Source organism: Terrapene carolina, unplaced genomic scaffold (assembly GCF_002925995.2).
Source record: "Terrapene carolina triunguis isolate 2854851 unplaced genomic scaffold, T_m_triunguis-2.0 Scaffold62, whole genome shotgun sequence".
Lineage (NCBI taxonomy): Eukaryota > Metazoa > Chordata > Testudines > Emydidae > Terrapene > Terrapene triunguis.
The window spans coordinates 59,144,191-59,164,107 of NW_020664413.1; the positions used below are offsets into that span (position 1 = coordinate 59,144,191).

The following is a 19,917-nucleotide window of genomic DNA, read 5'->3' on the forward strand; positions in this document are numbered from 1 at the left end:
TAGTGCTTCAGTGTAGACACTACCTACGCCAAGGGGCGACTCCCATCAGCGCAGGTAATCCACTTCCCCCAGAGGTGGTAGCTACGTCACCAGGCGAATTCTTCCATCAGCCTAGCGCTGTCTACTCAGGGACTTTGGTCGGCGTCACTACGGCACTCAGGGAGGTGGATTTTTTCAAACTCTAACCAACACAGTTAAACCAACCTAGTTCTCTAGTGTAGACCTGGCCTTTGGAGAATAACTGCAATAGGTTCATGGCGTTCAGGTCTCAGCTTGAGTCTCAGTATGAGTAGTATAGCGGCTGGTCACACAAGGCACCCATGTATATGCTTGAGGAAAAGCATCTCACTCTCCTGTAGCATCAAAGAACACAGGTGATTTAAAGCCAGTGGTTAAGTTCTAATACATAAAGCTATCTTAGCTACAAAACAACTAGGTAGTTAACTTAGGTACCAGGGTCTGATTGGTTGTTGGCTAAGCCAATTTATACCAGCTGAAGATCTGGTCCTTAAAATGCCACTGGTCCTTCAGGAAAGGAAGGAGGTTTTTTCGGTTTGCTTACTTTTTACAGGAACTCAAGGTTATTCAATGGAATTCACCCTGCAGGACAAATAGAATTTTAAAGTGCTAGGATTCCAAGTTGGTCTAAATCTAAGTTAAGTGGAGTTGACAAGTGTAAGTGAGATCAGAAGCAGAACCACTGTCTGTACACGGCCCTCAAAAATATGCCAGAAAGGTTCATTTAAATACTAGTATAGTGGTGGGGCTGTTTCAGTGTATATAATATATAAGTACTTATTTAATTTTTACTCTAATTTAAAATAGCTCCATTTGTAGGGACATGGTGGGTGAGTTTCTTTGGTGCGTTTGTTGCCTGTGAAACATACCAGATTAACTGTCTTGGAGGCTGAAGCTGTCTGGGCATTTTCTGTCCTTGGCCTCTTTGCTGAGAGTGCCATTGTATGGCAATTCTGACAGTAGCTTTTGGTTGCTCTGTGATTAATTGTGAAGGATCATATTTATGCCAGAAAAGTATGTTCACAGTAATCAGCCTTTATGGGTGACTCTGGACACCAAAGTGAAGCCAAGGCATCTGATGATTTTATTTGTATTATGGAAGCACTTATAGGCTGCAGCTCCATTGTACTAGGCACAATCAACACAAACACCATGAATAGTAAGTGTGCATCTGCCTGAATATTCTACCCATTGTAGGACAGGACAAAAGAAGCAGCAACAAATCACAGCATTAAAGAAGAAAAAAATTGTGTGCTGTGCTGTGCTGTTGAAAGTTCTGGGCTGCTTCCTTCTTGGGCTACCCCTTCACACAGGGTGTGACTTAGATGAAGAATTGCTCAAGAAGAGGTCCAGAAGGTGCAATAATTATTCAGTGAGCAGCATGACTGGACACACACTGGGCCACATGCCTTGCTGGGAGAATGCTTCTGATTTCCGGGCAGCTCCCCCAGGAGTGCCTATGGCAGATAGCATCAATAATTGGATTTTGTTTCTCATTTGAGAGGGTACATTTGCTTTTCCTGAGCTGTGAACTGAGGAGGCGAGAGTCTGCTCTCCTTGACACTGGGTTTACACTGCCAGACTTACAAGACTTCAGCACAGCTTTTCCTGATTTACACCAGAGTAAGTGGCAGCAGACTCCGGCTCAAAGACTCTAGGAAGGGACCAGAAGCTAGACAGCATCCTGGCTCTTGGCCACAGCACTTCCATCAGTGGCTTCAGAGACACCAATAGCAATCTCAGACGTGACTGCCAGTTTGAGGGATAGCGGCATTACCCATTATCCAAAAAAAAGGCAACAAGGAGGGAGATGAAAAGATCAAGAGGTAGTAGAGCAGCTCGTTCCTTTTCTCCTCACCCTTTTTAGTGTTCATGAAAGGTGGCGGCTTGGCAGCTCTAGCCACCAAACATGGCCAAGCTGTCTTCAGCCCTGTTCTGCAGGTAGCACCTGTCAGTGTGAGATGGTAGGTCAGTCTCCACGCGCATTCAACATTCGGCCTCTCGGCTGGAAATGACAACTGGCAGCACCAACTTAGAGAGTTCTGTTTTGTCACGTGGACAACTTATTCCACACCAGACATCAGACTGGAAACAACTTTCTCTGATCACCGCCCTTGGATGGCATCGAACCAGTCACCTGCAAGTGAAGGGCTCCATTATGAATCACTTCACTCAGCCAGTTGCCTAGATAGCTAAGCACAGCGGCACCACTGGCACACCAGCAGCGTAGTCTGTTGCTTACTCCGTACGTTAGGAGTGAGAGCAAAATATCTGTTAGGTATCTGGTCGCCTCGACTCAGGATACGAGGCAGTTTCTGATTATATTGTTTGTGTGTGAGCACACCAGGGCAAGAGACAGTCAAGCTATAGTCTAACACTGGGTAGCATAACACAGATGTTGGTACATCTGCTCATCATTAGACACATCTGCAATCTGCATCATTTCACCGCAGCTTTCACTGGTGATATGCAAAAATCAGAAGCCTTCCAGGATCCTATGTGGAACGGCTTAAGACTCTAATGATGGGGGTCTTCGTTTGCTACATACCTGCTAAAGTCAGCCCTGGCGTGACATCATCGCTGAATCTCTCACATCCACTTTGCTCTTATTGCTTCCTGTGCCAATCTGTTAGGTAAAATGTATGACCAACCCCCTGTCTAGAGGCCTGATCCCATACCATTGAAATGGTTGGGACTCTTGAGATTGACTTCAATGGGAGCAGGTTGAGGCCATAGGGGAGGAAGCTTTCTGAAGAAAGAGGGATATGACTATACTTCCCCCATGCTCTCGTCCCCTCCTGTTTATCCTTGCACCTTTCCTTCTGAATCGCCATTCTTTAGTTTTTCTTTTTTAGTGAAAATCCCTCTTTCTATATTTAACTGAAAACGCAAACTGACCCTGAGGTTCACATGGATTCAGAATGTAGCATACAGCAAGAGCACGAGAATGTCCCTCTAGATACATCTGCACAGCAGCTAACGGGTGTAATTCCCAGCTGGGGTGACATACCGAAGCCAGCTCTGCTCGAGCTACCATGCAAACAACAGCAGTGTAGCTGGAGCGGCACAGTCGGTGGCTAGGGCTAGCCACCCAAGTACCACCCCATTTGACATCCTATGTACAGACTTGGGCAGCTAGCCCAAGCCACCTCCCTGTGCCACCACGGCCACGTGGCTATTTTTAACATACTAACTAGAGCAGAGCTAGTGCATGCATGTCGATCCAAGCTGGGAAGGACTCCTCCAGCTGCTGTATAGGTGTGTCCATAGTGACATACACGGTCACGGGCCCCACCCCGTTCTGAGGTTAGTCCCAAGCCAGGGCTTCCTGGGAGGTGGTTTAAATACAAAGTACAGAAGTTACAATACCAAGCAGGACAGTCAAGCTGATACTAGGGGCTTTTTTCCTTTTACGTTAAGCTCTCTCCAAAACACGGCTTTCCTTTAGAATTGGGCCGGGATTTAGTCTGTGTGTAAACTAAATGTGTTTAGTGTTCGGGGGTAAAAACTGTTTGGAAATGGTGAGGATATTTCATTTAGAAAAACAGCTACTAAAAGCGTATGAGATAGTAACCCGTCCTGCGGTGCGTGTGTTTGTTAAGTGTTTTTCCATTCGCGCGCACTGGGACCTATCAACCTCACAACAACCGATCACATCTATAGAGACAACACTGCAGTGGGGAAGGGAAACGAAGCAATGGCAAGGAGGGTCCATACAGGCTGCTTCACGATGACAAAACAAAACGACGTCCATTTGAGTTGTTATTCCGTTATTTAAAAAAAAGAGCTAGAAATAAACAACGAAAGGAAGTAAAAGGCTCGTTAAAAGGATGTTAAAGTTGGAGCCCTTATTCCTTATGGACAGATAAGTTCTAGTTTCCGCCACAGCATTTTTGATACGGCATGCAAGTACCGGTGCACTGCTTTATATGCTGTATATGGAATCTAGACCACCCAACACTACGCACTGTTACAGGCCTTTGGGGGACATATTTCTGCAGTGTGGTCTCCTTGTGTGCCTTGTACTAGTATTGCACTCTATGTGTAAAGAACCATAGAGATTACATGATATCACCCAGTAATGTGCGACATTCAGAGTAGAGGACCAAAGGTGTTGCAATGTCTAGATACAATGGAGCTGAGCTTATGGGTGCGTGGAAATGACAGATAGAAGAGTGCGCACTGTGATGACCTTTAAAAGCTTGCTATGTTAGCTTACCTCACGCTGGTTCTGAGTCAGGAAAATACTTAAGCACACACTCTACCCCAACTCTAGTCAGCAAAACACATAAGGACTTATTTAACGTTAAGCTTTGCTGTCCTGGGCTGCTTTCCTGAATCAGGCCCTTAATCGATACCACTACTAACAATCCCTAGCGCATACATAGCACTGGGCATCCATAGACCCCAAAGCGCTTACAAAGGAAGTCAGTATCATTATCTCCATTTACAGGGAGGGAAGTGACTTGCATCCCTCGGAGGATGGTGGCAGAGCTGGGACTAGGACCGAGGTCTCCTGAGTTCCAGGCCAGTGCTCTGTCCACTAGGCCACACTACCTCCCTAGTAACTGTAACACATACCTAGGAAATACCAAAAACACAAAGGCAATTGACAGATTCTAAAGATAATTGTTGTCGGTCAATTAGTCCATTTCCAGCCAACGCAAGGATTATTCTCTGCAGTACATTTCCAGCCTTTCCTTTATGAAAATATTACAGTAGCCTATGATAGTCCATTTTTCTGCTAGCACAAGGCTGGTCCCTACCGTACATTGCCCAGTCCTCCCTTTTTTAAAATACTGGAGTGGTCCACGCTCCTACTAAGGCAAGAGTGTATTGGCCCAAAATACTTGTAAACTGTAGGGCTTCAGATCATTCCTCTAAATCTTTTTAAAAGAAATGGCTCGGTTTTAAATGGCTGAGGCAATAAAAGTTCCCAGGTGGACAGGACAACTTTAACCCTCTATATGCAGCCGAAGAAGTGGGTTGTAGCCCACGAAAGCTTATGCTCTAATAAATTTGTTAGTCTCTAAGGTGCCACAAGTACTCCTGTTCTTTTTGCGGATACAGACTAACACGGCTGCTACTCTGAAATCTTTAACCCTGAGTGTCCGTGCATGTCCGCCTTTAATATATCAAGCTGTCCTGTGCATTATTGTTTGGTCACATGGTGGTACTCAGTCTCTCTGGTCACCAATACTCCATTATAATCACTCATTTACAATTGCACTCATGCTGCGCTGCCCACTCAACATGTTCTCTCTCCAGCGGATGGGGTAGTGATAAGTGTGTAAGTGGGAGTGATGAGTATGTAGGTGGATTTCTTTCTTTGGGGAAATTCCCAGTGCACTATGTCAGCAAATAACCTGCTGTTATTTTAAGCGATCACTTTGGCACTCGGTCAGATTTCAAAGTACACCAAGCATGCAAAATAAACTAGAGTCATTCAGATACGTTCTAAAAAAAAGAAAGAAATAGATGTTTGCATACATCCCTGATGAGTGAAATGCAGTGAAAAACAGGAGTTATGTATGAGTCACCCTCATGGAGCTCTGACAGCTCACCTCAGTCCTGGCGTCTACAAAATCCCTACAAGGTTCTTCTAAGTAAAGTGTGTCATGTATACGGTAGCTGTAGTATTTGGGAGCAGACAACCCAAAGCAGCTCAGGTTCTGACTACGTGCAAATGTCAGTGAACCTGGAACCTTTCCTGCGTTGGAAAATAGTGGTGTTTGCATCATGACACTGCCCCATTGTGAGCCGACGTTCTGGGAGCCCAGCCTCAGAGCACCAGCAGGGTTCCACAGGGAAAGCAGGCCTGTCAAGATGAGCCCTGCAGTCTAGGAGCCCGTCCTTAGACCTATCTAAGGTCTAACTGAATGTGAGCTCCCAAGGCAATGTTGTAGCTAAGAAAGCAAATGCAAACATTGGATCCCTGAGCAGAGGGATATCAAATGGGAGGAGGGAGGTAATATTAACTCTGTATAGGGCATTAGTGAGACCATTACTGGAACACTGTGTCCAGTTCGGGGTCCACACTTCAAAAAGGATGTTGACAAATTGGAAAGAGTTCAGAAAATAACTACAAGAATGATTTGAGGTCTGGAAAACTGGCCTTCTAGACAGAGAAACAGGCCCCCTAGAGAGAAATATATGGGCATGATGCAAAATTTACGGCGTGTGGTTCTGTTGTGGCCCATGTTGTAGGTAGACTCTTCTAGGCACGCTGGTTTTGAGATGTCAATGTGTTCTGAACAAGTGTCGTTCCCTCAGCAATGCCACTGCACTGAAACCAAACTTCATAGACCGAAGCGGAGCTGGTTGGGTGGGCTTAAAGCCATTTACCCAGCACACTGACCAAGACATACACATGCATATCGGCTCCAGACTACTCTGACATCTCTATGCTGTTTTCACTTACAACGTAAGCCCAATCTGAGCGAAAGCAGCAAAAAAGGTCAGCACATTACCTCCTATGTCACATCCCCTGCCATCATTATGTTCAGTCACTTTTTTAATGCAGCGTACATTAAACCTCCTAATGTCTCTGAAAATACCAACCTCTGTCCTGCTAGCCCCATGTCTTGAGCTGCTATGTTCATTCTATTTAAGATGTTTCAACTACATTGATTAAAACCTCCTCATCTTCCTTTTTCAGGATTCATAAATTAGCCTTTTAGCTTGCTGGCGGTGATCTCAGATACAATAGATAACAGGCTCTGCTAGGCATCCGGCCATTTCGAAAGCCATCACTTACGTTGGCTTCACCTTTACTGCTTTTCAGCGTGAATAGCTGGAGGTGCGTAGCCATAATTCAACACATTTTTCTTAAAAAGGGCCTTTCACACCGGGCAAAGCTTTCAAATGCATCATACTTAAATAGAGTTTCACTTAACTTTCTTGCATAACTTTCCTTAATGATTTTTTCATTTAACATTTTCAAGTAAATTTAGTACATGTGAAAGATAGCAGATGGATAGCCCTTGAAGAATGAAAGCCCTCTGTTTATGCACAGGAGAGGTGCATTAAATCCTGCTTATGCACACGATGGGTGTGGCACAACACATGGGCAGGTCATGGTTCCGCCAATGTGCCTGGAACCTGACTTAGAGGGAGTACGTCCAAGGGGTCAGTTTTCATGGCCCACCCAGGTCTTCACATCTGTGCTGAGACTTGTCAACAAAGGTGCTAATTAATGCCAAATGCAGGGCTGTTTTCTGCGATGGGAGCACGTAGCTACTAGGAACTGGATGTGAGTCTGGTGGGCTCAGCGCCACAGGCCACCAAAAAGCCAAGGCTGATTTTGCTAATTACTTATGGAAAAAAGAAGGGATTTTTTTTTGGTTTCTTCCATAGACAGCGCATTGGAGCAGATGCATGACATCACAAACAAGTCGATGGCAATAGCATGCTGTGTGATAAATAGAGGATCCTGGCTCTGCTACAGGACTAAGCTGAAAGAGGAAATGGATTGTGTAGGAGAAAGCTCTTAAAACACAAATATCAGCAATATTAGCAAAGGGAGTAGAGAAAATTGCTAGCAGAGTAAATAGCTTTTTGTATAAACGTTCTCTTTATTCAAGTTTTCCCCAGTGCTCAGTCCTCCCTTTAAGGCTTGGAGAATTGATGTTCTTTCAAAAGCGTTGATTATCCGATACGCTTTTAGTTCCTTCCTGCTCACCAAAACTAACTGAGAAGAAACTAAAACGGAGTTGAGTTTCTCATGCGTTTTCGGACAAAATGAATAGCCTTTGGAATAGCCCAAGGCAGGCATCTACTCTGCTGCCTCAGTGGAGTCCAGAGATTCCCTTTCCAGGCAGTTGGCCAAATTCTAGCTTAATTTATGCTCATGCTATCTATGTTTTCAAAATGGTTGCATGGATGAAACTGACAGCAGAATTTGACCTCTTGTCTCCTGATTGATGATTAGCTTGAAGCACTTTCTGAGTGATTTTTGGACATGAACAATTCCGAATACTTGCACGAGGCCCTCAGGCAGTTCTTCAGATCCTAAAAGGTTTCCATCTGGGTGGGTCAAGTTCTAGAAGTGCTCAGAAATCAGGTGAACTTGCTCCTTCTTTTTGGAAAAGCTACTGATAGAAGAGCCTCAGCTTAATTAATTGGGTCTCTCATCGCTGATCATTATGAGGGACACAAACAATCCCTTCTGTGTTCATATTCCCATCTTCACTTGAAAATTAAAAGAAACATTTTTAACTACTTGAATAATGAGGGTGAAGGGAAATGCTGTGCTAATGACTATGTGGGAAAGTAATAGCATTAACACTAGTGTTAAGGATACTGCAATCAGTCTCCAATCTTTCCTTGGGAGCTGAAGAAATGCCGAGACAAAGACCTAAGTTCAGCCTAGCCCGAGCATATAGAGCTCAAACCTGCATTGACTCCATCTGAAAAACATTAGATCTGATCTTCCCCAAAGTTTAGGGTGATTTGGACCTGGGGTTTTATATTGGGCTTATCTCTAGGTCTGGAGTGAGAGACCTGTAGATAGGTGAAGCATTCCATTCTACATCCTTATGCTATGAAAGTTAAATCCCAAACTCACAGGCTTTTCAAAGTATCTGTGTTGTTGTTTCCTGCTAATAAGGCACCTGATCCAAAGCCCAGTTAAGTCAATGAAAAACTCTCATTGACTTTAGTAGGTTCTGGGATCAGGCCCAAAGGCTGCGGGGGGTAGATACTTCTGCTCCATCCAGGTCTCTCACCCTCCCTTTATGCCCGATTCAAACAGAGCATCTGAATGACCACCTAGAAGTGCCTCTCTGCATTCTGTGACCTCTCCAGGCAGGAGCTTTCTATTTAAAGCCATGATGCCCAATAAACGATATCATTTCGATGTGGAGATCATTGCACTGACGATCATGATGGTGGTACTGAACGTTCTTGGCAGGATTGCCACAGTGGCCTAGTGGTGGTGCTTTCCCATGTAAACACCCACTGTTAAATTCCCAGTTCTAGATTCATTTCTCCTGAAGAGGCCAAGAACTATGAGGAGAGACAGTGGAACAAACTGCTTACACCAGCAGTGAATTTGGTCCACCAGGCCCTTGAAGGAAGGCGTGTCTCATGCTGCTTAACGGCCCAGTGAGCTCCCTTTACTCATATTGCCTTTAAAGAAGCCTGATTTACATAGGGTGAGTGCTCAGTAATTCTGGCCTCTTTAAGGCACCCCAACATTGAGGCATCTCAACACGTACTCATTTGGCCCTGTAGGAGCAACATTGATGTGTTCGGAAGGCGAATTGCACCCAGTCTCTCCTTAACCAGAACGATGGTGGGGCTTCAACGGCGTGGTGGGAATCTAGGGTTCGGGCTGGGACAGAGAGGCGCTCTTGAGGGGGACAGTGCTGCTGATATACACCCAGGCTTCTAGGGTAATGCACTTGGAGGCAGTGATGGATAGACTATTGATTTTGTTTGCTAAGACACTGAAGTTCTTTCCCTCTTGATAAGTGTTGATGGGGTAACAGTTCAAACTACTCAATGGATGTGTGTATGTCTTTCCCCCTTCTTGTCAAGCTTAGTCATTCTGCAATATAAATTGCTCTAACTCGCTAAATGAATAGTATTAAACTGGAGGTCTTGAAAACAGTAGAGCCCTATACAAATTTCTGAACAGAGGCACCTGTGTAACAGTCTCATGGCAAACACATTAATTCAGGTTTAATCAGTAGCTTGCAATTTTTGGAAAGGCGAGATTTTGCTTTTTAGGCACATTACACTTCTTTGACCTTGTCATTTTTAGGTGATTTTTTTTTAATTACATTGATCTCTTTCTTCTTTTGCAACTCGTGTAAGATACACAACAGTAGCTTATATTCTCAAAAGTGACTCTTTTTTGGAGTGCGCAACTTGAGATGCTTTGGAGGAGTCTGATTTTCAGATGGCTGGGTGCTCAGCAAGTTTGGTCTTCTTTAAGTGTCTCCAGGTGGGCACCCAAAAAAACATAGTTAGTTTTGAAAAATGTAGGCAAGTGTAAATACAAAGGCATTTATCCTAGAATAGAGCTAATACTGGAAAGATTACATGGAAAAGTAACTTAGCTCTACTCCGACTGCGGCAAGCACATTTGGTTAGTAGGGTTTGATCTATGCTGAACAATAAAAAGAAATGTCACCACTAAAAGGCGTTTGGATCAGAGAGATGTTAACATAAATGCCTGAATATGGACACCCAGTTACAAATCTCCCCGTCTCACTCGGTCTCAACCAGCTTTTACATTAAAACTTGTAATGATGATACATGACTTCCTTAAATTACTATGAATTTATTTGAAACCAAAGAGAAAGTGGGTCATTGAGGCTTTGTGTCCAGTAAGATGTATGTGGGATGATGAAATGTAGAGTGTGTTAAATGGATCTACCATTAATGGCAACTAATGATGGGCACTAAGATACTATTGAAAGTTATAAGTATAATACCCATGACCATGTTAATAATGAGTTATGGCCATTATGAAGACAGTAGTGACAATATTTCAATGGTATGCAGATTATCCAGTTTCTTTCTTTTTCCTCTGTTTCGTTTTCTTAAAAGCTGGTCATTTAGTGGGGAAAAAATGTGATGCGATATACCATGAAGCACCTGTTCTGTTGTACACTCAAGATAATTCATTGGCTTTGGCCATAGCTATGGAAAACTTTGCAATAGTTCAAACCTGGCAGGTCTCATAACAAAGTGACCATTTTCAATACTCCAAAAACATGTTTTGTCATTCTAGTGGACTTCCCAAGGTTAGAGGACGGCTTTGCAATCCCTGGGCGAGACACTGGAGATGACAATGAAGCTGGTAAGTATAAAACAGACAATTTAGGGGGAACTTATGTTGCAGGTTCTGGTTCATGCCTATCTCTAATTATTACGTGGTTCCAATCCCCAAGGGGCCCACTCATCTCAGTTCCCCCTTCCTGATCCCAACAGCCCTCCAGAAACCATCTTACCCCTCAACTCCCGTTCCCCAATCCCAAACCGACTCTCTATATTTGGTAATAAACCATCATTGGGAGGGTAGACAGACAGTGTCACACCTGACAATCACAGTGATTCTCAACCAGGAGTACATGTACCCCTGGGGGTACACTGAGGTCTTCCAGGGGGTACATCAACTCATCTAGATATTTGCCTAGTTTTACAACAGGCTACATAAAAAGCATTAATGAAGTCAGTACAAACTAAAATGTCATACAATGATTTGTTTATACTGCTCTATATACTATACACTGAAATGTAAGTACAATATTTATATTCCAGTTGATTTATTTTATAATTATATCGTTAAAAATGAGAAAGTAAGCATTTTTTCAGTAATACTGTGCTTTTGTTAGGTGAAACTTGGGGGTACACAAGACAAATCAGACTCCTTAAAGGGGTACAGTTATCTGGAAAGATTGAGAGCCACTGGTCTATCGGATGGGTTCTGAATGGCTGGTCTGTTAAAATCTCACATGCTCCAACTCTTCCCCCAGTTCATAGCTTGTTCAGAATCCTCTGCTCTGAACTAGGAGCAGTGTACATTGTTTACAAAATTTGAAGAAGCAGTGTGGTCTAGTGGTCACAGCAAAGGACTTGGCATCAGGAGAGCGGAGTTTTAGTTCAACTCTGCTACTGGCTCTTTGTGTGGCCTTGGGCCAGTCATCAATCTCTCTGTGTTTTGGTTTCCCCCTCTCCAAAGTGGGGGTAATAATACTCTTCTCTCCTTAGCAAAGTACTTTGAGATCTCCAGAGTATTACAATTAAGACAGCAGCCGGCCGGTTTAAGAGACACTGGCTGATTTCAGCAAAGGAAGGAGACACCTCTTCAGGCAGGGAGAGCTGGGCCTTAAGTATAATTGAACTTTACAAATCTTCAAAAATTCTTAGGGATTCATTTCAGGATTTGGGATGAGGTTTGGCCATTTTTTTTTTTAATCAAAATAACGGGCCAGATCTTCAACTGGTGAATCAGCGTAGTTCCACTGAACCCAGCTCACGGCCCCTGAGAATCTGCCCCTTATGTCTTTGTGGAGCCTATGACTGAAGTTCACCTGAGCATAGGGTTTGAAGTCTGGGAGTCCTCACTAGGCAGCCTTGGGATGATAATACTTATCCCCCTGCCTCACAGGGGCTGTTGTGAGAATTAACAAATGTGTGTGCCTACAGGGTTCTGAACACGTCTCAGTTACTGATGGAAATGTACTGCAATAGTAGTTACAAGTAACACTCTTGCCTTCAGTGAAACCCAACAGTGATATTGCATAGGAAGTATGGGCCTGATCCTGTGCCCATTGTCATAAATAACAAAGCTCCGATTGACATCAGTGGTGCAGGATAAGGCCCTGTTGGAAGAGTGCTTTCTATAGATGAAGCGTCCTTTCAGTCAAGACCGATGTACTTAGTTTAGGAACGTTTATAGTGATGCTGCTTAACACCTTCTCTGTTTATTTCTCAAGGACTTAAAATGCGGTATGGTAAAAAAAAGTGGTTATATAAAAGCAGGCACCTTGTTACTAAATAGATGCTGTCCCTATTACTGTATATGTGCCATTCAAGTGGCCTCTAAGTTTCTAAAAAATACAAATTTCCCCCCCCCCCCTTTTTTTTACTACTATCAGCACTGCAAAGTCGACAAACTGTTTTTGTGGTGGCACCAAGAGAACTGAACGTTCAAACATTAATTGGAGCTCACATGGCATCTTGTCTTGTAAATGGCGCAAATTAGGTATGGAAGCTTTGACAGGTCACAGAGACCCTGAGAGGTGATTCCCACAGAACCAGATTTCTGACTACAACTGCACTTGAAAAGTCAGATCCTCGGCTGGTTTAAACTGTTATAGGTCCATTGACTTAAAGCTCTGCTGATTTACGCCAGCCGAGGATCTGGCCCTAAATCTGACCATCGCAGATTCCGTGATTTACAAATAAGTTGAAGGTGAATAAATGATCTCTGTCAATTATATTGCAGATTATTTTGGTCTGGATAACAACACCACACTGTTCTCTACTAACTCTCCAGTAGCCCCAAAGCTGGACAAAGACAAGAGCTGGCTCTACACTCTGGATCCAATCCTAGTCACCATCATAGCTATGAGTTCGCTTGGAGTTCTCCTAGGGGCCATTTGTGCTGGGTTATTGCTCTACTGTACATGCTCCTATACTGGTCTTTCCTCTCGAAGCTCCACTACTCTGGAGAACTACAACTTTGAGCTGTATGATGGCATCAAGCACAAAGTCAAAATGAATCACCAGAAGTGCTGTTCTGAGGCATGACTGATTGCACCGGAATCACATGTGACATTTCATTCCAGCGAGAGTAGCTGGTGAAGATTACTTGTTGTCTATGGGAATGGAATGCCATAATCTCAAACCAATCTGGAATACAGAAGGGGGCATGGGCATGAGGCCCCTGTCGTAAACTACAGTTGTAGACTCCAGTAAGCGGATTACAATCTGCAAGGACTACGGTAGCTGAATAATTATTTTAATGATGAGAACTGTGTTGGAACAAGGAAAGGAGCTCAGATGCTCCCCTGCCCCTTTATGTGAATGATTGAGACGTGTCCAAGGAAATGTTGCTTTACCTTTTGGATGTGAGAAATAAAATGTTGATCATTATTTCCCACTTCCTTTCCCGAATACGTGGCTGAAAATTTCTCAGCCATTCTGTCTTTAGAAATAACACACACACAAAAGCCCATCCCGCTTCTCTCCCCATTCAGATATTCTTTTGAGTTAAGGGATTTGTTCTTGGTGCACGTTATACAAACCTGGCGAGCTGCACTTTCTACGCCTAAAATGAAAGCAGGTTGTTGCCTTTAACTTTCCATAGCCAGGCGGCGTAGGGGGTGGAAAGAATTACACCAATGTTAGGGTCAATGGAAACAGCCATGCTTTCTTAAGAGATTAAGAAGCAAAATAGAAAGGAAACCTTACATGTAGACGCACCCCTCGGAGAGAAGCTGAAGAGCCTTAAAGTGATTTATGAATAAGAGCCATTTATTAAATCCAGAACTTGGATTGAAACAGCAGCGACCTTCCTCAGAAGGGCTCTTTTTATTTCTTTTATCCTTTTTTAAAGTATATATATAAGAAAATTGCAGCAAACAAAAGACACACAATTGTAAGGTTCCCAAGACTCTGGAGATGGCTTTTTTGAGAGAATGGTCTGCTATATATATAGCTATATATTTAAATTCTTTGATAATGTGATGGCCACTCAGAATAAGAAGGAAAAAATTAACTATTATCATGCACCATTCCGTGGAGTGGGATGCGGTGCGGGGTGAGACCCAACACACTTAGATTAATTGACTGCCCTACTAAGACGGTAACCATTCTTTCTCCTTTGGGTTATGGTAACTTCCTCTGCTTTCCACGGAGTCAGGTATGAGCTGCAAGACTCCAGTCTGGATATCAAGTAAACAGTTTAGACCAAAATGCGGTCATCTTCTCATCCCTTCAGAGCGAAGTGCTCTGCTTCTGACCTGTTGCCAACACCAACAACAAAATTATGTGGTGTTTTGTTTTGTTTGTTAATCAAGTGCCTTAGAAAAACATAGTGTTTCTATGTCTAGAGATCAGTGATGTATCAGACTACAAGCAAGGCGTTCATCCTTCCCCTCTTCGTAATATATTCTTCATGGGCGCTCTACTGGGTAGAGCCTAATTGAAGAGTCTTGTCTTTGTACTTGCAAGTGGTCTGGCTATATTTTCTCTCTGTGTCTATGTGATCATGCCACACAAGAGATGTGTTATGTCCATAGTGTAGTAAATGAAAAGGTTTAAAATCCCTGGTTTCACATCAATGATGTTATTTCAGTTTTAATACAGCTGGGTTATCTATATGAATGTTTCCATATTACTGCACATGGATTATCCATATGCCAGCAAGAACCCAACACCCAATTTTATTCCTAAAGGGTCCATATATCCTGTTGTTTTCATATGATCTTCCAGGATCTTCTTGTGAGAACCTGACGTGGCTTCGCTTTTCATTTCAGATATCAAAGTATTTTTGTTTTGTTTTTTTTACAGTCTCAAAGTTTTCTGGGCATAACGCTACATGGAATAGCATTTGCTCTGTGTACTAGGAACAAGCCAGCCAGTAGAACAAGTGCTCAGTGTGATGAGCAGCATTTGGAGTGAAGAGAAAAGAAGTAGAATGACTGTGGGCACAATTCAGGGGTTCTTTAGCTCACCATGAATGTTAATGGCTCTTGTTGAGAGTTTCATGAAAAGCTCACTTGGAAAAATCCGCCTGAAAAGTAAGCATGGACCCTTGTTGAGTTGGAAGCTGGCAGGTGTGACACTTACACACACTTTTTGAAAAGTGCATTCTTATCTAATATGTGACTATTTCATGTCCCTAAAAAAAAACATTGGCACAAAACCATCCCGTTTTTTTTATTTTGAAAAATTGGTCACTTTAGCGTGGTCATTCTCCACACACAAACTACCCATTACTCTGCCCCCCCCCCCCAAAAAAAAACTAAAGCCACCAACCATACACACAGTGATAGTAAAATGTATCAGACCATTTCAAAGGTGGATTGCTGCTACTCATCAACTTTATCCCTCTTCTAAATCACACAAAAGGGGAAGGGTGAATGGAAAATGACCATAGTCACCCACCTGTAAAAGTCAACTTATAGAAACAATAGTCACTAATATATGGTAATGTTACAGTGTCTAGTAGGCAGCTAGAGGGGGAGAGGTCGTATATACATAGAGTCAGTTTGATGTGTGTTTATGCACACGTGAATTCTCTGTATGTATTGTGTATGTGAATGATTACGTGGGAACTGAATAATGTTACTGTAGCTCTGGTCTGGGGCAGGAGAGTACTGCTGTTCGTGGCACTAATTTGGGAGGGACCTAGCCAAGCTGTGCTTAATGGAAAAGCACACCCCATAAGAGTCCTGCATTTCAAGTCCACGTGGGTTGGTACAGGGACCTGAATGTGCACACTTGCTGAGCAGAAACAGGCCAATAATGCTGCATAGCTGATACCTCACTTACCGCTGCTGTGTGCTTTACTGTTCTAATACAGTATAATGACTGTGTTTGCTTGTAACTTTAACAGGAAAAATAAAATTGGTGCAGTCTCATCTGCAAATACAAACTATTTGTTAACCCATGTTCTCAAGCAATGCCCTTTCCAAAATACACTAATAACGCAGTGTTAATAATGCCTTTGCTGATGTATGTTATCTCCACACCCTCCCAGTGTCAGGTAATCATTACTAACAGGCATGTTTGTCATGTTGCTGATTTCATTTTGCAGGGAGGTGAGCATGGGAATTAACCCTTAAGAAACTGTATGCAGAAGCTGAACTTTTCCAAGGTTTGCAGTGCAAGGTAGTCAACCATTCACTGGCTGAGCCAGGACATATGAGCTTCAGCTCTTTTACTGTGATTCTTCAGTGTAAAAAGACAAATCAAACTGTGTTTATATGATTTGTATAAAAACCCTTTAAAAATGCCTATTTAATAAACATTACAGTAGAGAGGCTGTTCCAGTTTGTTTTGTAAAAGGAAAACTTAAAAGTAAGGGGTGGGGAGTATGCTGGCGTCTTTATGTGGGTGTGTTGTGAGCCCCCAGTTATGGGTGGCTTGGCCTGTTAACGCAAAGGAACCCAGGGAAATGTAGTTTTGAGGCAGGGCTGAGGAGTGATGTAACCCCAGATGGAAATCACATGCTTTCGGGAATGTCCACAAGGCAAGGCTATGGCTCACTCTAGTGACGTTTGGGTAGCAGTAAGACCAAGATCTCCATCAGGGCCAGATAGCTGGCCTGAGGCATGGAGCTTGGGAGGGTTCTTAGAGCAGGCAGGAGAAAGACATTAAGAAGGAGGTAGAAGGAAAAGTCCTGAGGCAGTACGGTACAGCTTGGCTGGAGGCCCACTGATGGAACTAGCATTCATTTAGAGACAGGAGGTGTCCCAAGGAGGAAGGACATCCTGCTTTCCTGCCCTCTCAAATCCAGCCCTGCAGGAATCTTTACCCTGATTAGGCCTGGTAAGGACAAAAGACTATTGATTGACTCCACGAAGGTCAAATCGTTACTGATGTGCTCTGGGGAGGGTGAAGCTGCAGGGTAAGGCTGAGAGGGTTCACCAGAGTGAAACACGCCTCCAGCTGAGGTGGGCTGAACGTCCAGCTTGTGTTTCCATTGGACTCTTCTTTAAACTCTGGAAAGAGGCGGGGGGGGGGGGGGGGGGGGGCTTTTTGGGTTTTAACAGAGGGTCCAAAGTATCCCATCGACCTACATGCCTGAGGCAAACTGTCAGCAGCAGGGAAACAAAGGCAAAGCTGCAGGACTCATGCTGGAGTGGTAAATCGCTTGTCTAAAGGGAGACTGGACATAGCAGGAGATTGGCTCTTCTGCCTCGATACTGCTAGTTTAAATTGCCCCAGGTCAGTAGTAACCAAAACTTCCTAGTATGGTGATATTTGTTGTAGGTGAAGTAAGCTGCTGGGCTCAGTTAACAGCTGTAGATGTCACCAGTGATCTTCACCGCTGGCACTAATCCCACTCTGATTGTCACACCCAGTCCTGAAGTCAGCAAGGAAATGGCCAGGAGGGTTTGACTGCCTCCTCAGCCCTCTAGCGACTAGCTCAGGGAGGAGGGATGGTGGTGAGGCATTGTACGACAGCGTCCAATGCAGTTGCCCTAACTGCCCATTCCATGGATAGACCTGTGAAGCCTGATTTCATTGGTGATCCTGTTGTAGACACAACCCCCATGCCAGTGTGAGCCTGCCGTCACCTTCTACACAGTTCCACAAGCCTGGAAGCTGTTTGACTGTTGGCCTAATTACTAATCTTCAGGACAAAAATAAGGTTCAGAAAAAGAAAACAAGTTACAAGTCTTGCATTTTTTGCAGCTCGGTGTCCTTGGGGCAGGAGCTTTGGCATTTCCACTGAATTAAAAAAATGCCTCCTGGCATGCCGCACTCCATTGTTTACAGAGAACTTTTCCTTCTTATCTGCGTCCTGCTGAAGATGTTGACACAGGCAGGGTGGAAGGCTGAGCCAGTTTCAGGAATGGCAGAGGTCTGAAACTGGACCCAGTGCAGACATGATTAGGCCAAAACATGGTCCAGCTGGATTCTGGGGCCAGTCCGGGCCCTGGTGCCGGGGATGGTGATGAAGTGATGAAAGTGACACTTTGCCTTTCCATTCCCACATATTTCATGCGGTTATCTCAGCTGGTGCCAGAACAAATGGCTAGTTCTTGGGGGTGGAATGCTCATCTATGCTGTTACCGCCTGTGTGTTTGACAGAGGTTGTTACAACCAGCCCCTTGCCAGGGAGGCCTGTACTAATCACACACACCCCCCTTCATTAGAAATCCTCTCTCTTTTGTTATCCCTCCTCCGCCTCCCCCAACCACATACACTGTGGGTCCTTGGTGTGACTGAAAGATGGATCAAAACAAAAATTCTATGACCATTTCACAGCTTACCCCCCCCCCCCCCCCCCGTCCCCTCCCGAAAGAGTGTAGACAAACTCTGCTTATCAGCACAGAAGGAAGAACACTCTTGAAGGGGGTAAACTCAAGTCTTCCTCCATGCTCACCTCTGCTCAGAGCAATTATTCCCTGAGCCAGTTTTCTTGTGGTTTGGAGTAGGATCAGGGCTGGCTTAACCTTTTGTGGACCCGGCGCCAAACATTTGTGCGCCCCCATGGGGCCATGGAGCATGGCATGGGGGGAGGGGGAGGTGTCGGTCAGGGGCATGGCATGGCAGGGGTGGCCCAGCTCCGCCCAGCCCAGTGCAAGGGCACTATTTACAAACTGGCAGTTGCCAGACGCACAGTGACTGCCCGGCCCTGTGCTGTCAGCCTGCCCCTTCCCCTTGGGGGTGGGCCCATGCCGGGCCATACGGCCCCCCCCCCCCACTCAACACCGGAACACACACACCCAATTTCCTATGGCCAGAGTCCCCCCAGACTCGCTGTGCCCAGCACTCCACTGCCACAAATGCACAGCGCCCTGCACACAGGGCCGGCTCTAGGTTTTTTGCTGCCCCAAGCAAAAAAAAATTTGGCTGCCCCCCGTCCCAGCCCTGGGCTCCTCGCCGCACCCCCCTGCCGCCCCAGCCCTGGGCTCTCCCCCACCACTCGCACCCCCCTGCCTCCCCAGCCCTGGGCTCTCACCCCCCCCCAACCCGCAACCCCCTGCCGCCCCAGCCCTGGGCTCTCCCCCACCCAACCTGCACCCTCCTTCTGCCGCAGCCCCGGGTCACTGGTAACTCACTCCCAGGGCAGGTCATTCAGCAGGGATTTTAGATGTGCACAGAACACAGACAGGATTGGTTCCCATATGGTTACAGAACTGCAGTAAAGTGGAACGATTTTCAGCTTGTGTGATTGGAGGATATCTGGTTGCATATTATAAGACTGTCCTACATAAATGAGGAAAAGTTGAGGTGCCTTTATTATTCTTTTGTTCCACTCTTTCTTTCTATGGGGAATTTGCCAATGCAATATCACTGTCTTCCTTTTAAACAAACAAACAAACAAAAAGGCAATGGCTGTTGAAAATAGCAATTCCAGTCCTAATAACCACTGGGAAGCATTTCTTGCTCAATTTTATCCTACTTTTTCTACAGCAAGTTACAGTGGATCAGTATATTTGATTTCGGAGAAATGAAGTAACAGCTGCCCAAATTGAGCTTGAGCACTCCTGAATTTTGAGGTGTTCAAATCTGGAAGGCAGGTGCTGGGGGGGGGGCGCTGTGGCGCCGCAGGGGAGCACGGCAGCATGTATGCAGCAGCGTGTCTGGCGCTGCGCAAAGCCAGACACGCTGGTCTGAGTGGCATGATAAGGGGGCTGGGGGGTTGGAGAAGGGTTAGGGGGTTCCGGGGGGGGGCAGTCAAGGGACAGGGAGCAGGGGGGG

General features: G+C 44.8%; 1 protein-coding gene across 1 annotated transcript in view; it reads left to right on the forward strand.

The window, feature by feature from the left end:
- The window catches only part of NRP2 (neuropilin 2), a 122,959-nt gene extending 106,439 nt beyond the window's left edge, over window positions 1-16,520 (forward strand). Inside the window, exons 16-17 of the mRNA XM_024206359.2 lie at window positions 10,760-10,828; window positions 12,980-16,520. Coding sequence (XP_024062127.1) covers window positions 10,760-10,828; window positions 12,980-13,284 — 374 coding nt within the window. The 3' untranslated portion in view covers window positions 13,285-16,520. The remainder of the gene's footprint in view (window positions 1-10,759; window positions 10,829-12,979) is intronic.
- Window positions 16,521-19,917: the final 3,397 nt, after the last annotated feature.